The following is a 19,576-nucleotide window of genomic DNA, read 5'->3' as shown; positions in this document are numbered from 1 at the left end:
AGCCCTGGTCTATTAGAAACTATATAAGAGTGTTCAACAATGAAAACCTGGACAGACAAGTCATAACGGTCAATTTAAAATGATCATTTAGCAAGGTTTGGATTTTATTGGTAGCAATTTGGGTGTTTCAATGCATTCAACAGTATTTCAGTTAAATGGTGCTGGTCAGTTAGCCAACTTTTTTCTGTGATAGCTGTACTTAGTGAACATAGAAAAGCCAAAAATGGATAACTGTCCTATTTGAATCAGAGTTAGAGAAACAATTGCGAAAAAATTATTTTCACAACAAACGCCCACAAAAGTTATTCGGCTGGTTTGACCCAGCTTGCCTGGTCCCTACTTCCAAAATAAGCTCACCTCTCAAACTTCTCACTGGTGAGTTGTCGTCGTAGCCTCTCCACATCCCCTTCCAACTCCACATTCCTCGTGCGCAGGGACGCTATCTCACGACTCTGGCTCTGGCTGCAAACAACACGTGGAAATACAGGCAATGCATTTACTCTTCAAGGAGTCTTCTAACACATTCTTCTGTTAACAAGGCTTACCAGTATTGCAAGCAATACGCATGACCCTTTTCCTTTACACATTCTAATGTAAACAAGGATTTGACCATATTTAAAGCACTAAATAAGTTTTTTGTGGTGATATGAATTAAAGATTGTGCAGGACCTTCATATCTCCCTTTATATTTTCATGTTATTTTCATAATCACATCTAACAATATAATCAAATATACATGAGTCACAGCAGTATTAAAATTTAGGTTCTTCTTTTCAACAAATGATTGACACCCAGTGAAAATAATTGCGCATAAACGCCACATTGCTCTTCATTTGTATGCTACATTTATAATAATTCCTTTTTTTAACAAGTCTTTTATGACAGTATGTTCATGACTTTTTGAAAGATCAAAGGATCCAATATTTCAAACAGATGGATAGACAAAGTGATGTACAGACAGACAAAATTAATTGACATGATTAACAAGACTATTGCCAAGCAATATAAGTCCCCTACCGGCTCCACCATTGTCAGAAATTCCACCATTTTCAGATTTTTATACATATATATTTGTTGCCATAGCAACCAGAATTTTTGACGTAATAACAAAATGAAAAGACGTTCATAAAGTCCATATTGCAATCTATCCAAGTTTCAAGTTTCATGAAAAAATAATAAGAACAAGTTTGAAGTTTCATGAAAAAATAATAAGAACTTTAAAAGTTATCACAGGATCCAGAAAACCACCATTTTCAGCAGTATTTCTAGTCTATTTGTTGCCATAGCAACCAGAATTTTTGACAAACAAAATGAAATGACGCGCATAATGTCTCTATTGCCATCTATCCATGTTTCAAGTTTCATGAAAAAATATTATGAACTTCAAAATTTATCGCAGGATCCAGAAAAGTGTGACAGGCTGACTGACTGACTGACAGAGGGTGCAAAAACCATAAGTCCCCTCCGGTGAAACCGGTAGGTGACTAATAGAAGCAGGAAGAATGTGGTACATATTACTGAAAAAAATATACATTCAAAGCACAAAAGCTGGGGAAATCCTTATTCCCTTTCTATTGTATACAACATACATCTTGCTTTCGTTGAGGGAGAGCCTGTCCTTGAGCATCTGTATCTCAGCGCCGTGCTCCTGGGACTGCAGCTGTGTCTGGAACTCCTTCTCCCGGTTTGACTGCAGCAGGGACTCGAGGTTCTTGTTGGAGTGCCGCTCTGACGACAGCTGGCTCTTGTACAGCTCAGCCTCCTGTGCGATGTCATCAAACTGGCTCTGCAGCTGTAGTGCACAACAATAAAACACATCATGTAGAGCTTAGGAAAATATACATTTCAACATTAAAAACTATAGTAAATACGAACATTTGAGATACAGTTCTTAATTGTTCCCAACAACAGACAATTATATAATTGGTGCAACACCTTACGCTTACTATCCTTTTTGAACTTTTGTTTTAAACCTATTTATTTTAGCTCAATTAAGTCAAAAGCCTAGGGCTTATTAAAACGCTCTCGTCTTTGTTTCCTGGGTAGAACCAGGCATAATGCATTTGTGGACTGCACAGGCTAATCTGGGACATAATTCATTAAGCGCCATATTCAACAAAGATTGTCTCATATATCCACTGCCTACTTACATGTTCCTTGTCGATGGTGAGAGCTGTCATCTGACGCTGCAGGGACTCCTTAGTCCCCTCCAGTCTGGAGCATAGCTCGCGCACGGCCGTCAGGTCAGACAGCAGGGTGTTCTTGTCGTCATCTGTCTGGCGCAGGTTGTCCTCCAGGTTGGCCACACAGCGGGTCAGATTTGACACCTGCAGCTCATACGCCTGCTGGGCATTCAGGTGCTGAAGGAAACACAACAAGTAGGCAGGTCAGTTATCATTTATATATTAGTCTATTTATTTAATGCTGGTCGCATCAAAAGCCTAATGCTACTAAAGACGCTCATAAGTCCCTTTCCTGGGTGGTACCTGGTGTATTAAGTGAAGGTCTGAGAATGCTCCCTGAGTGGGGATCTAACCAGAGAACTCCAATATTGTAATACTTGGTTTACAAATACCAAAATAATTTTTCAATTTTTTTTTCAATAACACAGCCAAATGTCAATTTCAAATATTGAAAAAGCTATAACTAATGTAACTCCCCTATGATGGATGTGAAGTATTACTATGATACTGCTTACACTATCGCATTCAAAACATCAATGTTAAAATCAACAACAAAATCCTCAACAAATACTTGTTTATGAGCTAAATAGCGTATAAAAGGCTAAACATAAATACATATGTAGTACATCCCACAAAAGATCTAGTCAAGTACCTCCTGAATTTCTCTCTCATAGTTGTCAACTTTGTCCCTGAGTCTTCTGAGTTCAGAGTCCTTGGTCATGAGTTCGAGCCTCATGTTGGACCCCTCGCTCTCCAGCTGGTGTGTAGCCGTCTGGTACTGCTCTGCCTCCGAGGACAGCGCACGGTACTGGTCCAGCAGGTCAGAACGCTCCTTCTCCTAATACAGAATCAGTAACAGCATGAGCAATAATGTGGCAAAACTTATACCATGATGTATTGAGAAAAATTTCACGTTTCGAAGAATTAAGCATCTGAACAAGTACTATATACAATAATTATTTCCATTGGAGATTTCTAAATGTATGAACAATTGAAGAAATTTACTCAAAACATAGATAGATCTACCTTCATTTGCATGTATGTTTTAATTGGAAGTTAAAGATAAAACATTTATTTGCATCTCAGTAAAAAACAATGCAACCAGTTGTCAACTACTATTTGTCACAATAGTAACGAAAAATACTCCCCGATGGTTCATGTCTCATTATGAAGCATGAGATTATAGTCTCACCTTGCCAGAGAGGACGTCCTCAATCCTGCGCACTTCAAGGATGTACTCCTGCACCTGCTGCTTTAAGCCTTCCTTGTCCTCTAGAGCCTCCTGTAGCTCCTGGTTCAGTTTCTGTAAACAACACCAGTATCAAAATAGAGAGTAAGGTGTGAACACAACACCAGTATCAGAATAGAGAGTAAGATGTGAAAACAACACCAGCATCAGAATAGTGAGTTAGGTGTGACAACAACACCAGTATCAGGATAGAGAATTGGGTGTCTGCAGATCTGAAAACACCAGCATCAGAATAGGGAGTTAGATGTATACAGTGTTGGAATCTGCAGTAAGTTTAACAATATTTCTATGCAAAATATCTACTTGGTTTGGCTGCTTTATAACAGTTACGAATAATGACTTATTGCTATATGGGATCTATACATTCTCGGTCACTCTCCGAAAAACATGGTCTATACAGCTATTTTATCACAAGATATCTCTTTCAAAAAAGGATTTTATGGTTTTCAAACAGGAAAACGCAGTGTCAATCATATATATTCGATAAGTCAATACACAAATGTTAATTAGTACAATACCATGCCTAAGATCCTCTATCAAATGTTCCAAATGATCATGGAATAATAGCTTACATGGTTCTTCAAGCTGAATTACATGTTGAACCTCATTGCATTCATATACAGATGAGAAAAGTTGTTTTGTAGGACCACATCTTATTGAATATTGTACAACAAAATTAAGTAATAATACAATAGAAAAAGTGTAATTGCCTAACACCAAATCTATTAATAGAAATTTCAGTAATAATATATAATTTCCTTTCAATCTTTTGTGTGCCTTTTATTTCAGAAACATTGAGTTAAAACTAAAGCCATAACTTATATTTGTCATAAGGTAAGGCAGGGGTCTGGTGTGTACCTGGTTTTCACGTGTCATGACAGCCAGGTCGTCCTGCAGTCTCCTGTTCTCCCTCATGGCCACCTCCTTGCCCCGGCTGTTCTCATTGAGGTCCTCCGACGTGGAGTCCAGCTGACGACGCAGTGACTTCAACTCGCGGTCCTTCATGTTGATGTTGTCATTGGCATGACTGAAGAGTGTACAGAAAAAATTAGCCTGGAGTCAATGTAGTCATTAGTTTATTTCAAATAAGAGTATAAAGGGGTCATATTTAATTTCAATCCACATGCTATAAATAATAGTTTTATCACATGCACTTTATTATAATGACTGCAATGGTAAAGTAACATAACTTCTCAGGAATCTTAGAATAGACAAAAAAACAATTTTTTAAAAGATAATAAAATATTGTTTAATAAACTCATTTTAATGTTAGTGGACAAAATGTAACAAACTTTTAAACATTAAGTTCCATACTATTGGGAAGTAAACATAAGTATTAGCTGTGTTACGCAAAAATGGATCTTATGCCTTTTATGACCTTTTTGCACAACACTGCTTGTATGGTATACAAGTTCCTTATTAGTCATGAAACACCAGCTCTGTTAGTACTAACCCATATTGAGCTTCCAATTCGCTGATGCGCACTTTCAAGTCACTAATCAGCTTCTCCTGTACAAGAACAATAACATATGGATGTCAGTACATGTAACAGCAATGTAAATCACAAAACACAACATGTACCATTTGACACATGCATCTTCTAGAAGTTGAAGGGAATACAAATAAATCATGATTCTTTTAAAGTACAGAAATTCAAACTGGAAACTGATGCTGGAAAATTCGCTTCTCCACCTGAAGGGGTATTGCGCCAGATATATCAATCATGGATATTTACACCTTTACCTTTACCCTACCAGCCACAAATAAACTTCCATGTTATGTCTACATATAAGAAACCTATACGCACAATGTCAGTGCAATACCTGCATCCAAACTTAAGTTAAAAACCAGGAGCAATTTTTCTATTTTAAGGACCAGTAACCCTGACAATAACCTTCACCTGACTGGCCCCAAATGCTATTTTTAGAAAGGTCTGCATGCAAGCTAGTTACATTAACAATTTCCCAAATTCTGTGCACAAAAATCTATCCAAACATATTTCCCAAAAATAGATATTTTGGCAAATATAAGCAAAATTTCAATTCAATATTTCCATCCATACTCAAGATATTGATCGATAACTGGTTTGTTATTTTTTAGTAAGTGACATTGACCTGACATACCCCAAATACAATCCCATGCAAGGTCTGAATGAAAGCTTTTTATATCCACCTGTTTGATGCTGCCCATGTGCAATATGCCAATCTAATAACCAGGATTTTGAAATTCATTGATTATATAGATAAACAGGATGATGCATAATTGCAAATGAAACTAATCCAAATCCAATGACCCCAGATTTTTCTTTCATTTTTTACATAGCATTATTAATATGTAATATATGTACACAAATTTGCAAATAAATCTATTGTTGGGAAATACATACCAAATACCAAAACTGGTGCAACAACCCTTAATTGCCAATAAGAGCATATAATTTTTGAAAGGTTACATAGATATTGTTCTGCTGACCAGTACACGTAAGTTAAAGCAACAAAGTCTTTGATCCTGTACATACCTTCAGAAGGACCTCCTCATTAAGGTTGGCAATCTTCTCTGTCTTCTCATCCACACTGATCTGCAGGTTGTCTTTCTCGCGGTCCAGCTGGCTGACTGTGCCGCGCAGGCCGGAGTTCTCATCGGAGGATCGTGCCATTCCCCTCTGAAGCTCGGCAATGCGCTCCTCCAGCCTGGCACACCGCTCCTCCTGGGCACCCAGCTCGCTCTCTCGGCGTGCCAGCCTCTTCTGGGTGTCCTCTAGACCACGCTCTGTCTCCTCCGCCAGCATCCTGGGTAAACATGCATGGGCATTAACAAGGGCACTAATAAGCCAACAAATAAGGAAAATCAAGTGGTAATCATGAGCATGGTTTTTTCATTGATAACTTACAATTCTGATTAATTAGGTATAAAGCTTCATTTATGATAATGATCTAAAGGGTTTATTTACATTTAACAAATCAAATAATTAACACCGGTTCCAATTGACTTCATTTTTTTTAAATGTGTCCTCATTTATTTCATTATACACGAAATATTCAACGCAATGAAAACACACCTTTAAAGTAACTGTGCTCAACATTTCCACATTACAACCACCACATGTCACCTACTTCATCTGAGTGGCCTTGGACTTGTTCTGTGAGGAGGAGTCCTGTGCCTCTGACAGGCGGCCAGCCATGTCCTTGATCTGTTCCTCCAGGCCCCTCACATCGTCCTTGAGGGCGTTGACACGCACGATCAGCTCCCCGCGCTCATTCTCCGCCTGCTGCAGCCCCGACTCCAGGTCCTCACAGCGCTGCTCCAGCTTAGCCTTCTCTGTGAGTGAGACCTCTGTGGCAATCTGAAACAACCAGGGGCAACTAGTCAAAAAGACTGGCTGAGGATTAAAAGTGCTTCAAAATAGTTCAAAGCGAATGAACTTTAATTTACATTGGAAATTGTATGCAGTGTAGTTGTCAAAGTAGCATTAAAGTCAACAAAACTGTTGAAAAATATGAAAAAAATTCTACAAGGATTCAATGTTTTTGGGTAACGCTGACACATTAAACAATCGTACCAATATCATATTATGACTGTTGCACTTGTTACAAATTTATTCTTCAAGTAATATTTGCTCAGCACATGTAGAATTTAGCAATCCACAGGTGCATAAACGATAAACATGTAATAACTCTCTCAAACAAGTGTATGCAGCATGGACTGGCCATATCTCTGACAGCCCCCTTTTCCACTGCAGAAGTACCTTGAGCCTCTCCCTGAGACTGTCTCGCTCTGTAGAGATGCGCCTCAGCTCCGACACGGCGTCGTCTCTCTCGTTTTCCACGCGCCGCAGCACCGCCTGTGCAGCCAAGGACGTCTTGGGGGACTTGGGAGACCGTACCAGGTCACGACGCACCTTGTGTAGCTCATCCTTAGCCTTGGAAACACATAGTTCATGTTTTCATATGAAAAAAACAACATACAAGACATACTCAAGAATGCCAAAGATTTTGAAATAATCAACTCATCTGGGGCTACAAACAAGAATGGCCCATTTTCAAAATCAAATAGCAACTGAACTACTATTTTAAATAAAATGGGTAAGCTTTGTTTGTACATAAAAACAAGCAAATTCGTTGAATTTATATCCCCCGCCAATATGCTTCTGGACACAAACGTGTGACACTCAGCTAAAAAAGCATTTTTTTCAAATACAAAGGGCCATTCTATCCGTTAGTAACAGATGATGTACAATGCCATTTGGCATGCATCATCCTCTTATCCATATATAAATATACTCATACCAAGTTTCAATGAAATCCGCCAAAGCACTTCCAAGATATGGCTCCGGACACAAAAGTGACGTGATGGACGGACGGACAACACCAAAATAATATCCCTCCGCCTATGGCGGGGGATAAAAAGATGCGCTTTTTCCAAAGCTGAACTGTGTAACAACAATTTTTAAGAACTGCTTATAGAAGTTTTATTCTGAGTGGTCATTGAAACAATAGACTCTGTAGAGCTTTCAAGCCTACTCATTATATCCTGTAATTTCTAGTGAATGTTAGTTTTACATTCAAAAACAACTTTTAAAATATAAATATTTTACACAGAAGAGTTTGTTTTTTTCTCTTTGCTTACACAAAGAAAATCAAGAATAAATGCTTGTATTCTCAGAATTGACTAATCATAGAAAAAATTCTTGTTCATTTTGACTGTTTACATTGAATAACAGAAATATACACAAATATACCAGTAAAAGAAACAGGAAATGTATATTATAAAAACTCAGGGTTGGGTAATTATCACAGTTTAGATTGTAACTGTTTATGCCATAGAAAGAGTATTAATTAGATTCTAACCTTTAATTCTGTCCTCATTTAAAAGAATTAAGCAATAACAATTGTTTTAACCCTGGTCCTTTTATTTTAAACAAGTCCTTAACAGGAAGTTGAATATAACATATAACGTACCTCCTCATACATCTTGTTAAGCTTATCTCTTTCACCTGTAAGAACCTTCACATTGGCCTGAATCTAAAACAAACACACCAACAACAATTAAGCCACCATTGCGCTACAGCGACAGAACATTATGATAATAATAACATGTTAAAAAGTCTTATTACACATTACAATTTAGTTAGAAATGTCTCAATATAAAGTAAATAAATTGTTTTTAAAAATCCAGCCACCTACAATTCTCAAAATAAATAAACACAGATTTGATTAAAGAAGTCAATAAGTAATATGCCATATGATTCCTGTAATTGCATGAATAGACAAGCACACCAGCCTTGGGCCCTGTATCACTGCTACTTAATGAGTCTCTGACTTGGTTTCTTTGAATATATTTTCAGGATTTTAAAAACATTTTTAAAGACAATTTTTAACAGGTTTCAATTAAGTAAAAAAATCTTCAATAAATTAAAAATGGTGTTCATTAGCTAAAAAAATAGTGTAAACAGCTTAGTGAAAAATGTCCTAGTAGGTGGAGACCCCTACCTCAGCCATGTGCCTTTCAAACTTGTCAAGAAGGGACCTCATCTCATCACGCTCACGAGTCAACTTGGCAATCTCCGTGTCCTCTCCAAGGCCCTGAAATGGAAACATCATTCATCATTCAGGATGCTATGTAAATGTCAATATCAAAGAATACCAAGGAAAACAGGGATGGTTTAAACACATTTTTTATTTTTAAAAAGTGAACTGTAGTATCAGCTCATAACTTCAATGTCACTATAAAATAGTATGGTGAAAATGTACAAAAAAAAACTGTCTTATATAGCAATTTTTAATGTTTAATAATGAAAACAAGAGCTGTCTCCATATGATGACATATGCCCCCGATAAACGCTTTGATAGAAATTATGAGCATTTTTCGAAACCTTGAACCCATTTTTCGAAACCTAAACGCGGACCCTAAGTTCAAGGTCAAGGTCAAAGGGGTCAAAATTTGTAAGCATATGGAAAGGCCTTGTCCATATACACATGCATACCAAATATGAATGTTACATCTGAAGGGACATAGAAGTTATGAGCATTTTTCGAAACCTAAACGCAAAGTGTGACAAACTGACAGACAGTGCAATCACTATATGCCCACCTTCGGGGGAATAAAAACACGTACAACTTCATTTAAGCCTATACAAAATTAAGCTGCTCCAACTGAAATGGCTTTAACTTCATTTTAATTTTTATTATAGCACTTGAAAACTTCACTTCTGGCAAATTTAAGAATGTTGGATTTCCAAGGCTATACCGGTATGTGGATTTATACGGACTGACATTTTGACTGCAAAATAATTGATAACAAATATTCTAGTTGTAAGAAATTCCTTAAAAAAAACATTCACTTCAACAAAATGTTCAAAATAAATAAATAAAAATTTGAAACAACAAAGAAATTTACTAATATTTTTTTGTAAAATATACAGAGAAACAATGGAATAATGCAAATAATACTGAAATAAAGCAAACAGTACAACAAATAAATATTTAAAACAAAACAAAACCATCTACCGCCCAATAATTAGTGAAGCACACAACATAAAACACTCAGCAATGGGAGTCAAACAAATGATATAATTAACAGAAACCATGAAGGATTTGTAGGTTCATATGAGATAAAACAACTGTTTCTGCAAATTGTTCATTGAGTAAATGGAAAGTGGCAATAGATGTAGGACACTTTTGCGGTTTTGAATTTAATTAAATAATTCTTGTGTAAATGATTAAAACTCTATTGATATGAAGCGGTTTTATGTTAAACATTGTCTGAATTTGAATTTTTCGCATAAGTAATAAATTGGGGCTTAAAACAACAAGAGACCCGCATAACGGGTGCCACGTTCGGCTGCAGGTGCAGTTTTGAATAAATGAAAGCTTGACGGAATTTTTTTTTTTTTTTTTTAGAAGTCACAGTGACCTTGACCTTTGACCTAGTGACCCAAAATTGGGTGTGGCATGTAGAACTAGTCAAGCTGCAGCTACATATGAAGTTTCAAAGTTGTAGATTGAAGCACTTTGATTTTAGAGCCAATGTTCAAAACCTTGACAAAATGTTAAGGTTTTAGCACGACGTGGACGACAACGGACACAACACGACAACTGACACGACATGACGAGCTGGCTATGACAATACCTCGGGTTTTCTCCGAAAACAGCCGAGCTAATACAATGAGCATATATAGTTTAACTTTGCTCTGGAAAAAGGCGTGTACATTTAGTGTTGTCCCAGATTAGCCTGTGCATTCCACATTGGCAAATCTGGAACAACACTTTCCGATTAACAAGGATTTTCGCTAAGTCTTACGAAGAGACATACATGTGAAAAAAGTCATTCCTGATAAGCCTGTGATGAGTGCACAGGCTTATCTGGGACGACACTAAACGCACATGCATTAGGCCAAGGATTGTCAGAGCAAGGCTCTATTGAAGACACAAATACACAAAATAATGTGAAAGCAACTGAAGCTCTGCATGTGAAGAAAATGCTGGAAAACTCCAACAAAGTGTACTCACTATCTTCTTATTCTTCAAATTGTTTGATTTCTTCTAAACAGGTCATGAGACAAAAGTCATTAAGAGATACGCATTTACAGGAAGCATGTTTTTAAACAATATGTCCTACACAAACTGGTGTCAAGTTATTTAATATTAAGAGCAATACTGAGTTAGCTTGAAAAGCTTAATAGTCTACCTACATTAGTACTAAGATATGATTTTTTTTTATTGGAAAACACCATACAAATAAAAACATTTTGAAAATATGCAATACATGTCATGTACCCTGTCTTAAATTTGTTTACATTGTAAACATGCTATGAATCATGATTTTTTATGGACTTTCTTAACTATTTCATACCAAGAGCACTATTAAGCATTGCAAATACATTGTGCACAAAATGTGACTACCCAGTACCATTGTTGATCTGCATAATGCTCACATGATTCTAAGTGTGTGCGCATACAAAGTCCCCAAAACCCATTAAAATATCCACTTCAAATAAACACAGTGTGCCTGAACTTACACTCAAGCAGTATTCCAGGGAGGAACGCAGTTGCTAAGCAACAACAAAATTACAGTTTGCAACTTAATTGTGGAGATCACAAATAAGTGGCAGTTGAGGGAAATATAATATACAAGAACTGTTTATGTTCCAATAGTTTTTGCTGTCAACTTGTACCTTGAGAACAGTCCAGAGGCTGAGAATTGATAGCAGGGATGTTTTTTCACCATTTTGGGAATCGGGCAGGGTCCCCTTATGTTGGGAAATTTTGCGGCATTTTTTGTGAACCTTCAATTGGGAATTTTTAGGTCCCATTTTGGAAATATATATACTTTTTCCGTTTGGAATGGGTCCCAATAACAGACCTGATTTGAACAAAAAAACAAACTGGATAGGCAAATCTTCAAGACACTTTGTCAAAATATTTGACCCAATGATCTCTTGGCAGAGTTTGAATATTTGTGTCATGTGGAGTCAAAAACTAGGTAACTGGGTCAAATGGAATAGAAAGCTTGTGTGTGCTCAGTTTGTTACTGGATCACAAGGTTGGGGACTCGGGGTTAGCAGCTTAAAGGCTTTAGTCCTCGCTTTCTTCTTGTGTATTTTAAAAATGAACAAACTCCTATTTTCTGTGTACAAAAAAGTATCAAAACAGATTTTTGAATTCATTTGTTTTCAGATATTAGTACTTATTGTGTTAATTTGGGAAAAGTTACACATTTCACTTCAGAACACATTTAAGAAAGATCATTGCAAACTCAAAACTAAAAAGGAGTGGCAAGGTAGGGGGAATTATTTTTGACAGTAGTTAACTACTTACTTTCTTTTTCATTTCATATGGCTAAAATGACCATACTTTCACATTTATAAACTTAAAACATTCTACACAAATGTAACTGCAACTTAGTGACATGTACTTATGTGCAAAGCAACTTGCAACTACTTGTAAAACCATTACAAAAGATAACTAAGTTAGGTTTTTTTTTCGAAATGATATCACTCACAATTATATATATACTCCACACTTATTATGCGTAGCATTAAAAACAAAGAAAATAAACCAACAGCCAAAAATTAAATCATAAATAAATCAAACTTGTTAAAGCCCTTGATTATGCACTACAGTTTTTTAATATTAGGCATTGAATGAAGCCAACAATAACAAGACAGCCCTAGGCCCTAGTTCTGGAAAAAACTGGGCTGAATGCATGTGAGTCAAGTGTCATCCCAGATTAGCAATTGCAGTCTGCGCACTGCATTCAGCCCAGTTTATCAAGAACAAAGTTCATATAATATCTAGAGATGCAGGAGTTGCGTACCTTTGTGGGCGTGGCCCGGGCGGAGGCCCTCTTGGATGCCTTGAGAGTCTCGTACTCGGTGCGGTAGTAGTCCCTCTCCTCCTCCAGCACCCGCATGATGGCCTCGTACTGGGCAGCAGCCTGCGTGCGTACAGGGGAATGGGATTACACACAGCTGAGTATTACACAAGTAGGTAGGGCAAGTAGGTAGAAGGTTGTTTAATTCAATATTTTACCCACAAATGCAACCACATGTGACAATCCTTAAACTAACTTTCTGAGTAACTGGATTTTTTTTTATTTAACTCACAATCTGAATTTTGCTGATGCATGAAACAAATAAAATTACAGGGATTATATTAATAAAACAAAGAAAATAATTTGTATTTATAATATTTCAACATTATTAGTATCAACAGTCAGTAATAGGTATGCTGTACCCCTAGCAACAAGGAGGTCAAGGGTTCTTTAGATCTCCACCATAGACACCAAACAGACTCATATCACTAAGCCTTAGGCTTCCCATGCATTCAAGCTTAAATAGACAGGTTGAAATTAATGGAGTACACACCTTCTTATCAGCCTTGGCAGTGGAGGCGTTGAGTTCCCTGGCAGGACTTGAGGACCGGGAGGTAGGGCGTGACGGGGTGCGTGACCTGGGAGGGCTGCGACCCCTTGACGGGATCTCCCCACGCAACATCTTCTGGAAGGCCTCTGCCTGGTCCCGGTAGTAGTTGCGCTCCTCCTCCACACTACGCACAAAGGCGTCCAACTTGCTGGGGATCTTACCCTTCTTGGCGGCACCTGCGGGCCCGTTCTTGCGCTTCAGTCGCTCAATCTCAAGAACAAGTTCCTTTTCTGGATGGATTAATAGTAGTGTTAATTTCATGGATATGGGTATTGATTTCAGTAAGTTAATACAATTTGATGGACAATTCTTTGTTAATATTTTCTGCTCATGATGTTAACATTAGTTTTTTAATGTGGTTAATGTACTCAATTCCACGAGTTTTAATTCAACAGTCAATATCACAACAGTTGGTCAATCTAAAGGTAATGAACATATCAAAGATTTACCATAAAGTTTAAACTACTCCCAAATGTGTGCTTTTGTTTAAAATGGGTGAAACAATAAAAAATTTATATCATCTAGCGCTGACTTCACATGTTAATCAGTGGCGAAACTTTCTGCTTTTATTGTATTATCTCTTTAAAGAAACTTTCTTCTGATCTAAAAGCAAATTTACACAGAAAGAGTCATCCCTGATATGCCAGTGCAAATTGCACAGGCTAATCTTGGAAAACTTTGTACCCAAATGCATTTAGCCACATTTTCCATACCATTGGCCATGAGTTTGTTGACTCGGTGGCTGAGTCGTTTCTTGTCCTCTGCCACTCGGTCGTGCAGTTCCTCCAGCCTCATGAGGTCTCCACTCTTGGTGGTGAGGGTGGAACGTGTGTCTACCAGGTCCTTGCTCAGACGTTCATTCTCCTACACAGGTAGATGTAGCACAGCATACAGGTTTAAACTTTTTCAAATAACACAATAACAGCATTTGTTTATTTTCAAAGCACAACTTCAATTTATTTAACTTAAGAATGTCACCAATAAATCTTTTGTTACTACCAATAAACACCACTGTATTTAGTGCACTTACAAATGTTTATACTACAATCCTGAACCCTATCTGACATAAAGCTTTTTCTCTATTGCCTTACACATAGCACATACTTAAAAATGGTTTATAAATAAAATAACAACAAGAGGGCCATGATGGCCCTGCATCGCTCCACTGTTTTTTCTTTGCGAAAAAAACGTGTAATGCGCATGGGTTGAAATGTACTCAAGCAAATTGTGACTTTCTCTTTCTATCCCTCGTCCCACTGGGCGCTTAAAGTTGGAAGGATGAGCATTTTTATATATGGAAAAAGTTACTACCGTGTTAACTAAACAGACAAAAAAGCCTGGGAATTGTTGCACAGGTCCTTTGCTTATAACGTAGGTTCATTTATCTCTCCAAAATATATTGTCGTTCTTTCTATTTCACATATTTTTAGATGCTGAAAATCAAATCTACGCATTTGATTTGAAACAGATTCACAAGACCCATAGGAATCAAAATTCCTTAACCCTTTACCAAACAACACATTTTGGACTTTCCCAATTTGAAAGAGGTTGCAGACGTCAATTGAATTAAAATGGAATATAAAGGAAATGATCAGGTAGGGTAGAAATAATTGTGATAAAAGGAGAAATTGCTCATCAACCCACACATCCCTAAGACCAACAAGCCTGCGAATATTATGATAATCTAAAGATTATTTCTTTATATTTATAAATGTATTTAATTAAGTAATACATTTGACTTCTAAGATCAATTCATAACTAATATTAAGAAAATTATAAAATGGTCAGAAATATATATGGATTGTTGAGCAATTGACAATCATTTCAACAATTCATGATCAGTCACGATTCACAAATGGAACAATGAATCATTAGTTATTAAAAAGCAGCATATACGATAGTTAAGACATTGCACTTCATTAATTTCAACACCTTCTCTTCGATACAAAGTTTGAGTTTACCGTGCAGTATCATATATTGACTTTCCTTGAAATAATTATGTTCATGGAAGCTGTGTTTTTAAAATCAATAATATATTATTAAACTGGTTTTAACACTATAAAAAAGACATGAAATTAACATGTCATCCAAAATATTTTCATCCGGATATATGGTCACTTTCGACATATTTAAATAAAACTCGACGTTTTTCAGTTCATAAGAAAAACATTCATAACACATGTTCTTACTTCAATGCCTTTGTAAGCAGTCACCATCTGACCTAAAATGGCACTAAATGACAGGGTTTTATCTCATGTTTACAAGATGTTGATGTTGTTGTTGGTCACAGCCAAACAGCCGCAGTAATCTCCACTGGTAAACGTCATATGTTCAGTTTTGTGACCCCCGGGGCCAGGTCAAATTTGAGCCCAGGGGAATAATTTGAACAAATTTCGTAGAAGACTATAAGATATCACTACATACCAAATTTAGTAGCCCTAAGCTCTATAATTAAGAACAAGAAGATTTTTAAAGTTTGCACAAAAAAGGCCTTATTTAAGCATATGTTCATTTTTGTGACTCCTGGGACAAGGTCAAATTTGTTCCTAGGGGCATAATTTGAACAAACTAAGTAGAGAACTATTAGATGTCACTACCTACCAAATTTGGTGGAAATAGGCCCAATGGTTATGGACAAGAAGATTTTTATAGTTTGCACAAAATGGGCCCGATATAAGCATATGTTCAATTTTGTGACCCCTGGGGAACGGTCAAATTTGATCCCAGGGGCTTAATTTGAACAAACTTGGTAGAGGACTATAAGATGTCAGTACATACCAAATTTGGTAGCCCTATGCCATACGGTTATGGACAAGAAGATTTTTAAAGTTTGCACAAAAATAGGCCTTATATAAGCAAATTTTTGATTTTTTGACCCCCCAGGGCAGGGTCAAATTTGACCCCAGGGGCATAATTTGAACAAACTTGGTAGAGGACTATTTGATGCTACTAAATACCAAATTTGGTAGCCCTAGGCCATATGGTAATGGACGAGAAGATTTTTAAAGTTTTCACAAAATAGGCCTTTTATAAGCAAATTTTCAATTTTTTGACCCCCCGGGGCAGGGTCAAATTTGACCCCAGGGGCATAATTTGAACAAACTTGGTAGAGGACTATAAGATGTCACTACATATCAAATTTGGTAGCCCTTGGCCCAATGGTTATGGACAAGAAGATTTTTAAAGTTTTCACAAAATAGGCCTTATATAAGCAAATGTTCAATTTTTTGACCCCCCGGGGCAGGGTCAAATTTGACCCCAGGGGCATAATTTGAACAAACTTGATATAGGACTATAAGATGTCACTACATACAAAATTTGGTAGCCCTAGGCCCAATGGTTATGGACAAGAAGATTTTTAAAGTTTGCGCAAAATAGGCCTTATATAAGCAAATTTTAAATTTTTTAAACCCCCGGGGCAGGGTCAAATTTGACCCCAGGGGCATAATTTGAACAAACTTGGTAGAGGACTATAAGATGTCACTATATAGCAAATTTGGTAGCCCTAGACCAATTGGTTATTGACAAGAAGATTTTTAAAGTTTGCACAAAATAGGCCTTATATAAGCAAATTTTCAATTTTTTAACCCCCCGGGGCAGGGTCAAATTTAACCCCAGGGGCATAATTTGAACAAACTTGGTAGAGGACTATAAGATGTCACTACATGGCAAATTTGGTAGCCCTAGACCCAATGGTAATGGACAAGAAGATTTTTAAAGTTTGCAGAAAAAAGGCCTTACATAAGCAAATTTTCAATTTTTTAACCCCCCGGGGCAGGGTCTAATTTGACCCCAGGGGCATAATTTGAACAAACTTGGTAGAGGACAATAAGATGTCACTACATACCAAATTTGGTAGCCCTATGCCATACGGTTATGGACAAGAAGATTTTTAAAGTTTGCACAAAATAGGCCTTATATAAGCAAATTTTCAATGTTTTGACCCCCCGGGGCAGGGTCTAATTTGACCCCAGGGGCATAATTTGAACAAACTTGGTAGAGGACTATAAGATGTCACTACATAGCAAATTTGGTAGCCCTAGGCCCAATGGTTACGGACAAGAAGATTTTTAAAGTTTGCACAAAATAGGCCTTATATAAGCAAATTTTCAATTTTTTGACCCCCCCGGGGCAGGGTCAAATTTGAACACAGGGGCATAATTTGAACAAACTTGGTAGAGGACTATAAGATGTCAATACATACCAAATTTGGTAGCCTTAGGCCTAATGGTTATGGACAAGAAGATTTATAAAGTTTGCACAAAATAGGCCTTATATAAGCAAATTTTCAATTTTTTGAATCCCCGGGGCAGGGTCAAATTTGACCCCAGGGGCATAATTTGAACAAATTTGAAAGAGGTTCACCACAGGAACATTCCTGAGAAATTTCATCAGATTTGGACCAGTAGTTTAGGAGAAGATGTTTAAAGAAAAAGTTAACGCACGCACGCACGGACGCACACACGACGGACACAGGACCATGACATAAGCCCCGCTGGCCTTTGGCCAGTGGAGCTAAAAAACATATGCAGCAATTATTATCATTTTGTGAAACTAATTGACCTTTTAACAACATGCATGAATGTTTTTAACATTGCATAACAATCAGCGTTGAAATATTCTTCTAAAAAGATGTGTTCTGGAACAAAGTAGGAAAAATGTGTTGCAACAATCGTCCCCACAATTCAAAATCTAAATCACCACTTTCTACACAATTATGATAGTCAATGAGAGGCCAGATCATAATGTGATACAAATAACCGCCTCAACTACTCACAGCTTTCAACTTTGCTATGTTGATATCCAAGTCCTCGAGCTCATGTCGAGATTTCTCCAGCTCATCCTTGGCCTCCTCCATCTCTCGGTCGGCAGTCTTCAGCACAATGCTGCGGTCGGTCTCGAGACGCTTGGCGTGCCTGTCCACGCTCTGCAGCTCCAGCTCAAGGTCACTAAGGTGGGCCTTGCACTTGCCCAGTTCTGTCTCCACCTCACTTCTGTCGGCCACTGCGTCACGGAACTTGCGCTCCATCTCGCGGTTCTTCTGTTGCAGGAAGTCGATCTGAAATTATAAGTAACCCTGAAGTGCCGGAAAATTCTTCCAGAATCACCATTTTAACAGCAATTTCCCGCTATAAAATCAGTTCAAACTGACCTAACGGCCACCTGAGAACAGTCACCTGCAGACAACAGTCAGTCTGTATCCCCCCCCCCAACAAAAATCACTCTATATTACACTTGAGAATAACGGTCACCTGTCCATAACGGCCAACAGCCACTATATTCCACTCCGAAATTCATGTTTGAACTGAAGACAACGGTCAAGCGAGAGTCGTTTTCTAGTCGCAAAAATAAAAAACTCAATCATTTGTCCGTCTATGAACGAAAGTCATGTTTGAACTGAAAACAATCACACTTCAGTCGTTTCCGTCTATGAACGAAAGTCATGTTTGAACTGAAAACAATCACACTTCAGTCGTTTCGAGTCGCGAACACAAATTAAGAACACAAACAAAACAGGTGCACGTAACAATGAGAATGTGTATTAGTAGCAGTTATCGGCTGCATTCATCAACGACAAAGCATGAGCGCGTGACAAAGTCAATAAATCTTTATAGCTGATAAGGTGTTAAAAACAACACTTAGCTGGCAAGTGTTGTTATAAGAAGGCGATAAAACGATAAAAGGATAAACGATCGTCTATTCAGGAAAAATGAACACTGAATTGCAACTTTTAAAACAAACTAAATATTTTTAACAAGTTTTTGGCTTTTTTTTCTTTGAATTAGAACGAGACGGTTATACCGTACTGTTGGCTTATGATAGCGAATCTGCTTTTATAATTGTTCGGACGTGACGTCAATGACACGCGACAATCTTTATTTAAAAATACATTTAAATGAATGTAATACAAATTGTCGGATTTACTGACTGAACGTACTAGCGGTTTATGACAGCAAATCCGCTTTTAAGACTAATTTTTCGGTCGTGACGTCAATGGCACTTGACAAGCTTCATTTACGAATGAACAAGATGCATGAGTAAACAATTCTACTATTGATAAAGTCATTGATTTAGTTTAACAATATGAAAGTAAATCAATTTATAAGATATTATTCTGTATTATTCAATGTAAGTTAATTATTTTATTATGCTAAGGTATCGGCAATGAGCCTTTGTTTCACACTGTATGCAAACGACTGGGTGGGGTAACGACGTAGCAAT

At 37.3% G+C, this 19,576-nt stretch overlaps 1 protein-coding gene across 3 annotated transcripts in view; it reads right to left on the bottom strand.

The window, feature by feature from the left end:
* LOC127875870 (centrosomal protein of 135 kDa-like) overlaps nucleotides 1-19,576 on the bottom strand; it is a 53,575-nt gene that overhangs the window by 9,385 nt on the left and 24,614 nt on the right. For 2 of the 3 annotated variants that reach the window (XM_052420592.1, XM_052420595.1), the window contains 17 exons: nucleotides 18,132-18,413; nucleotides 14,068-14,218; nucleotides 13,298-13,584; nucleotides 12,748-12,867; nucleotides 10,941-10,973; nucleotides 8,922-9,014; nucleotides 8,391-8,453; nucleotides 7,178-7,351; nucleotides 6,546-6,775; nucleotides 5,951-6,221; nucleotides 4,886-4,941; nucleotides 4,291-4,459; nucleotides 3,376-3,486; nucleotides 2,836-3,021; nucleotides 2,151-2,360; nucleotides 1,590-1,792; nucleotides 358-462 (listed from right to left, as the gene is read on the bottom strand). In XM_052420592.1, coding sequence (XP_052276552.1) covers nucleotides 358-462; nucleotides 1,590-1,792; nucleotides 2,151-2,360; nucleotides 2,836-3,021; nucleotides 3,376-3,486; nucleotides 4,291-4,459; nucleotides 4,886-4,941; nucleotides 5,951-6,221; nucleotides 6,546-6,775; nucleotides 7,178-7,351; nucleotides 8,391-8,453; nucleotides 8,922-9,014; nucleotides 10,941-10,973; nucleotides 12,748-12,867; nucleotides 13,298-13,584; nucleotides 14,068-14,218; nucleotides 18,132-18,413 — 2,744 coding nt within the window. The remainder of the gene's footprint in view (nucleotides 1-357; nucleotides 463-1,589; nucleotides 1,793-2,150; nucleotides 2,361-2,835; nucleotides 3,022-3,375; nucleotides 3,487-4,290; nucleotides 4,460-4,885; nucleotides 4,942-5,950; nucleotides 6,222-6,545; nucleotides 6,776-7,177; nucleotides 7,352-8,390; nucleotides 8,454-8,921; nucleotides 9,015-10,940; nucleotides 10,974-12,747; nucleotides 12,868-13,297; nucleotides 13,585-14,067; nucleotides 14,219-18,131; nucleotides 18,414-19,576) is intronic. The other variant, XM_052420594.1, reaches the window with a different exon arrangement.

This window comes from Dreissena polymorpha, chromosome 4 (genome assembly GCF_020536995.1).
Source record: "Dreissena polymorpha isolate Duluth1 chromosome 4, UMN_Dpol_1.0, whole genome shotgun sequence".
NCBI classification, from domain to species: Eukaryota; Metazoa; Mollusca; class Bivalvia; order Myida; family Dreissenidae; genus Dreissena; species Dreissena polymorpha.
This window is presented reverse-complemented; position numbering and strand designations above follow the sequence as displayed.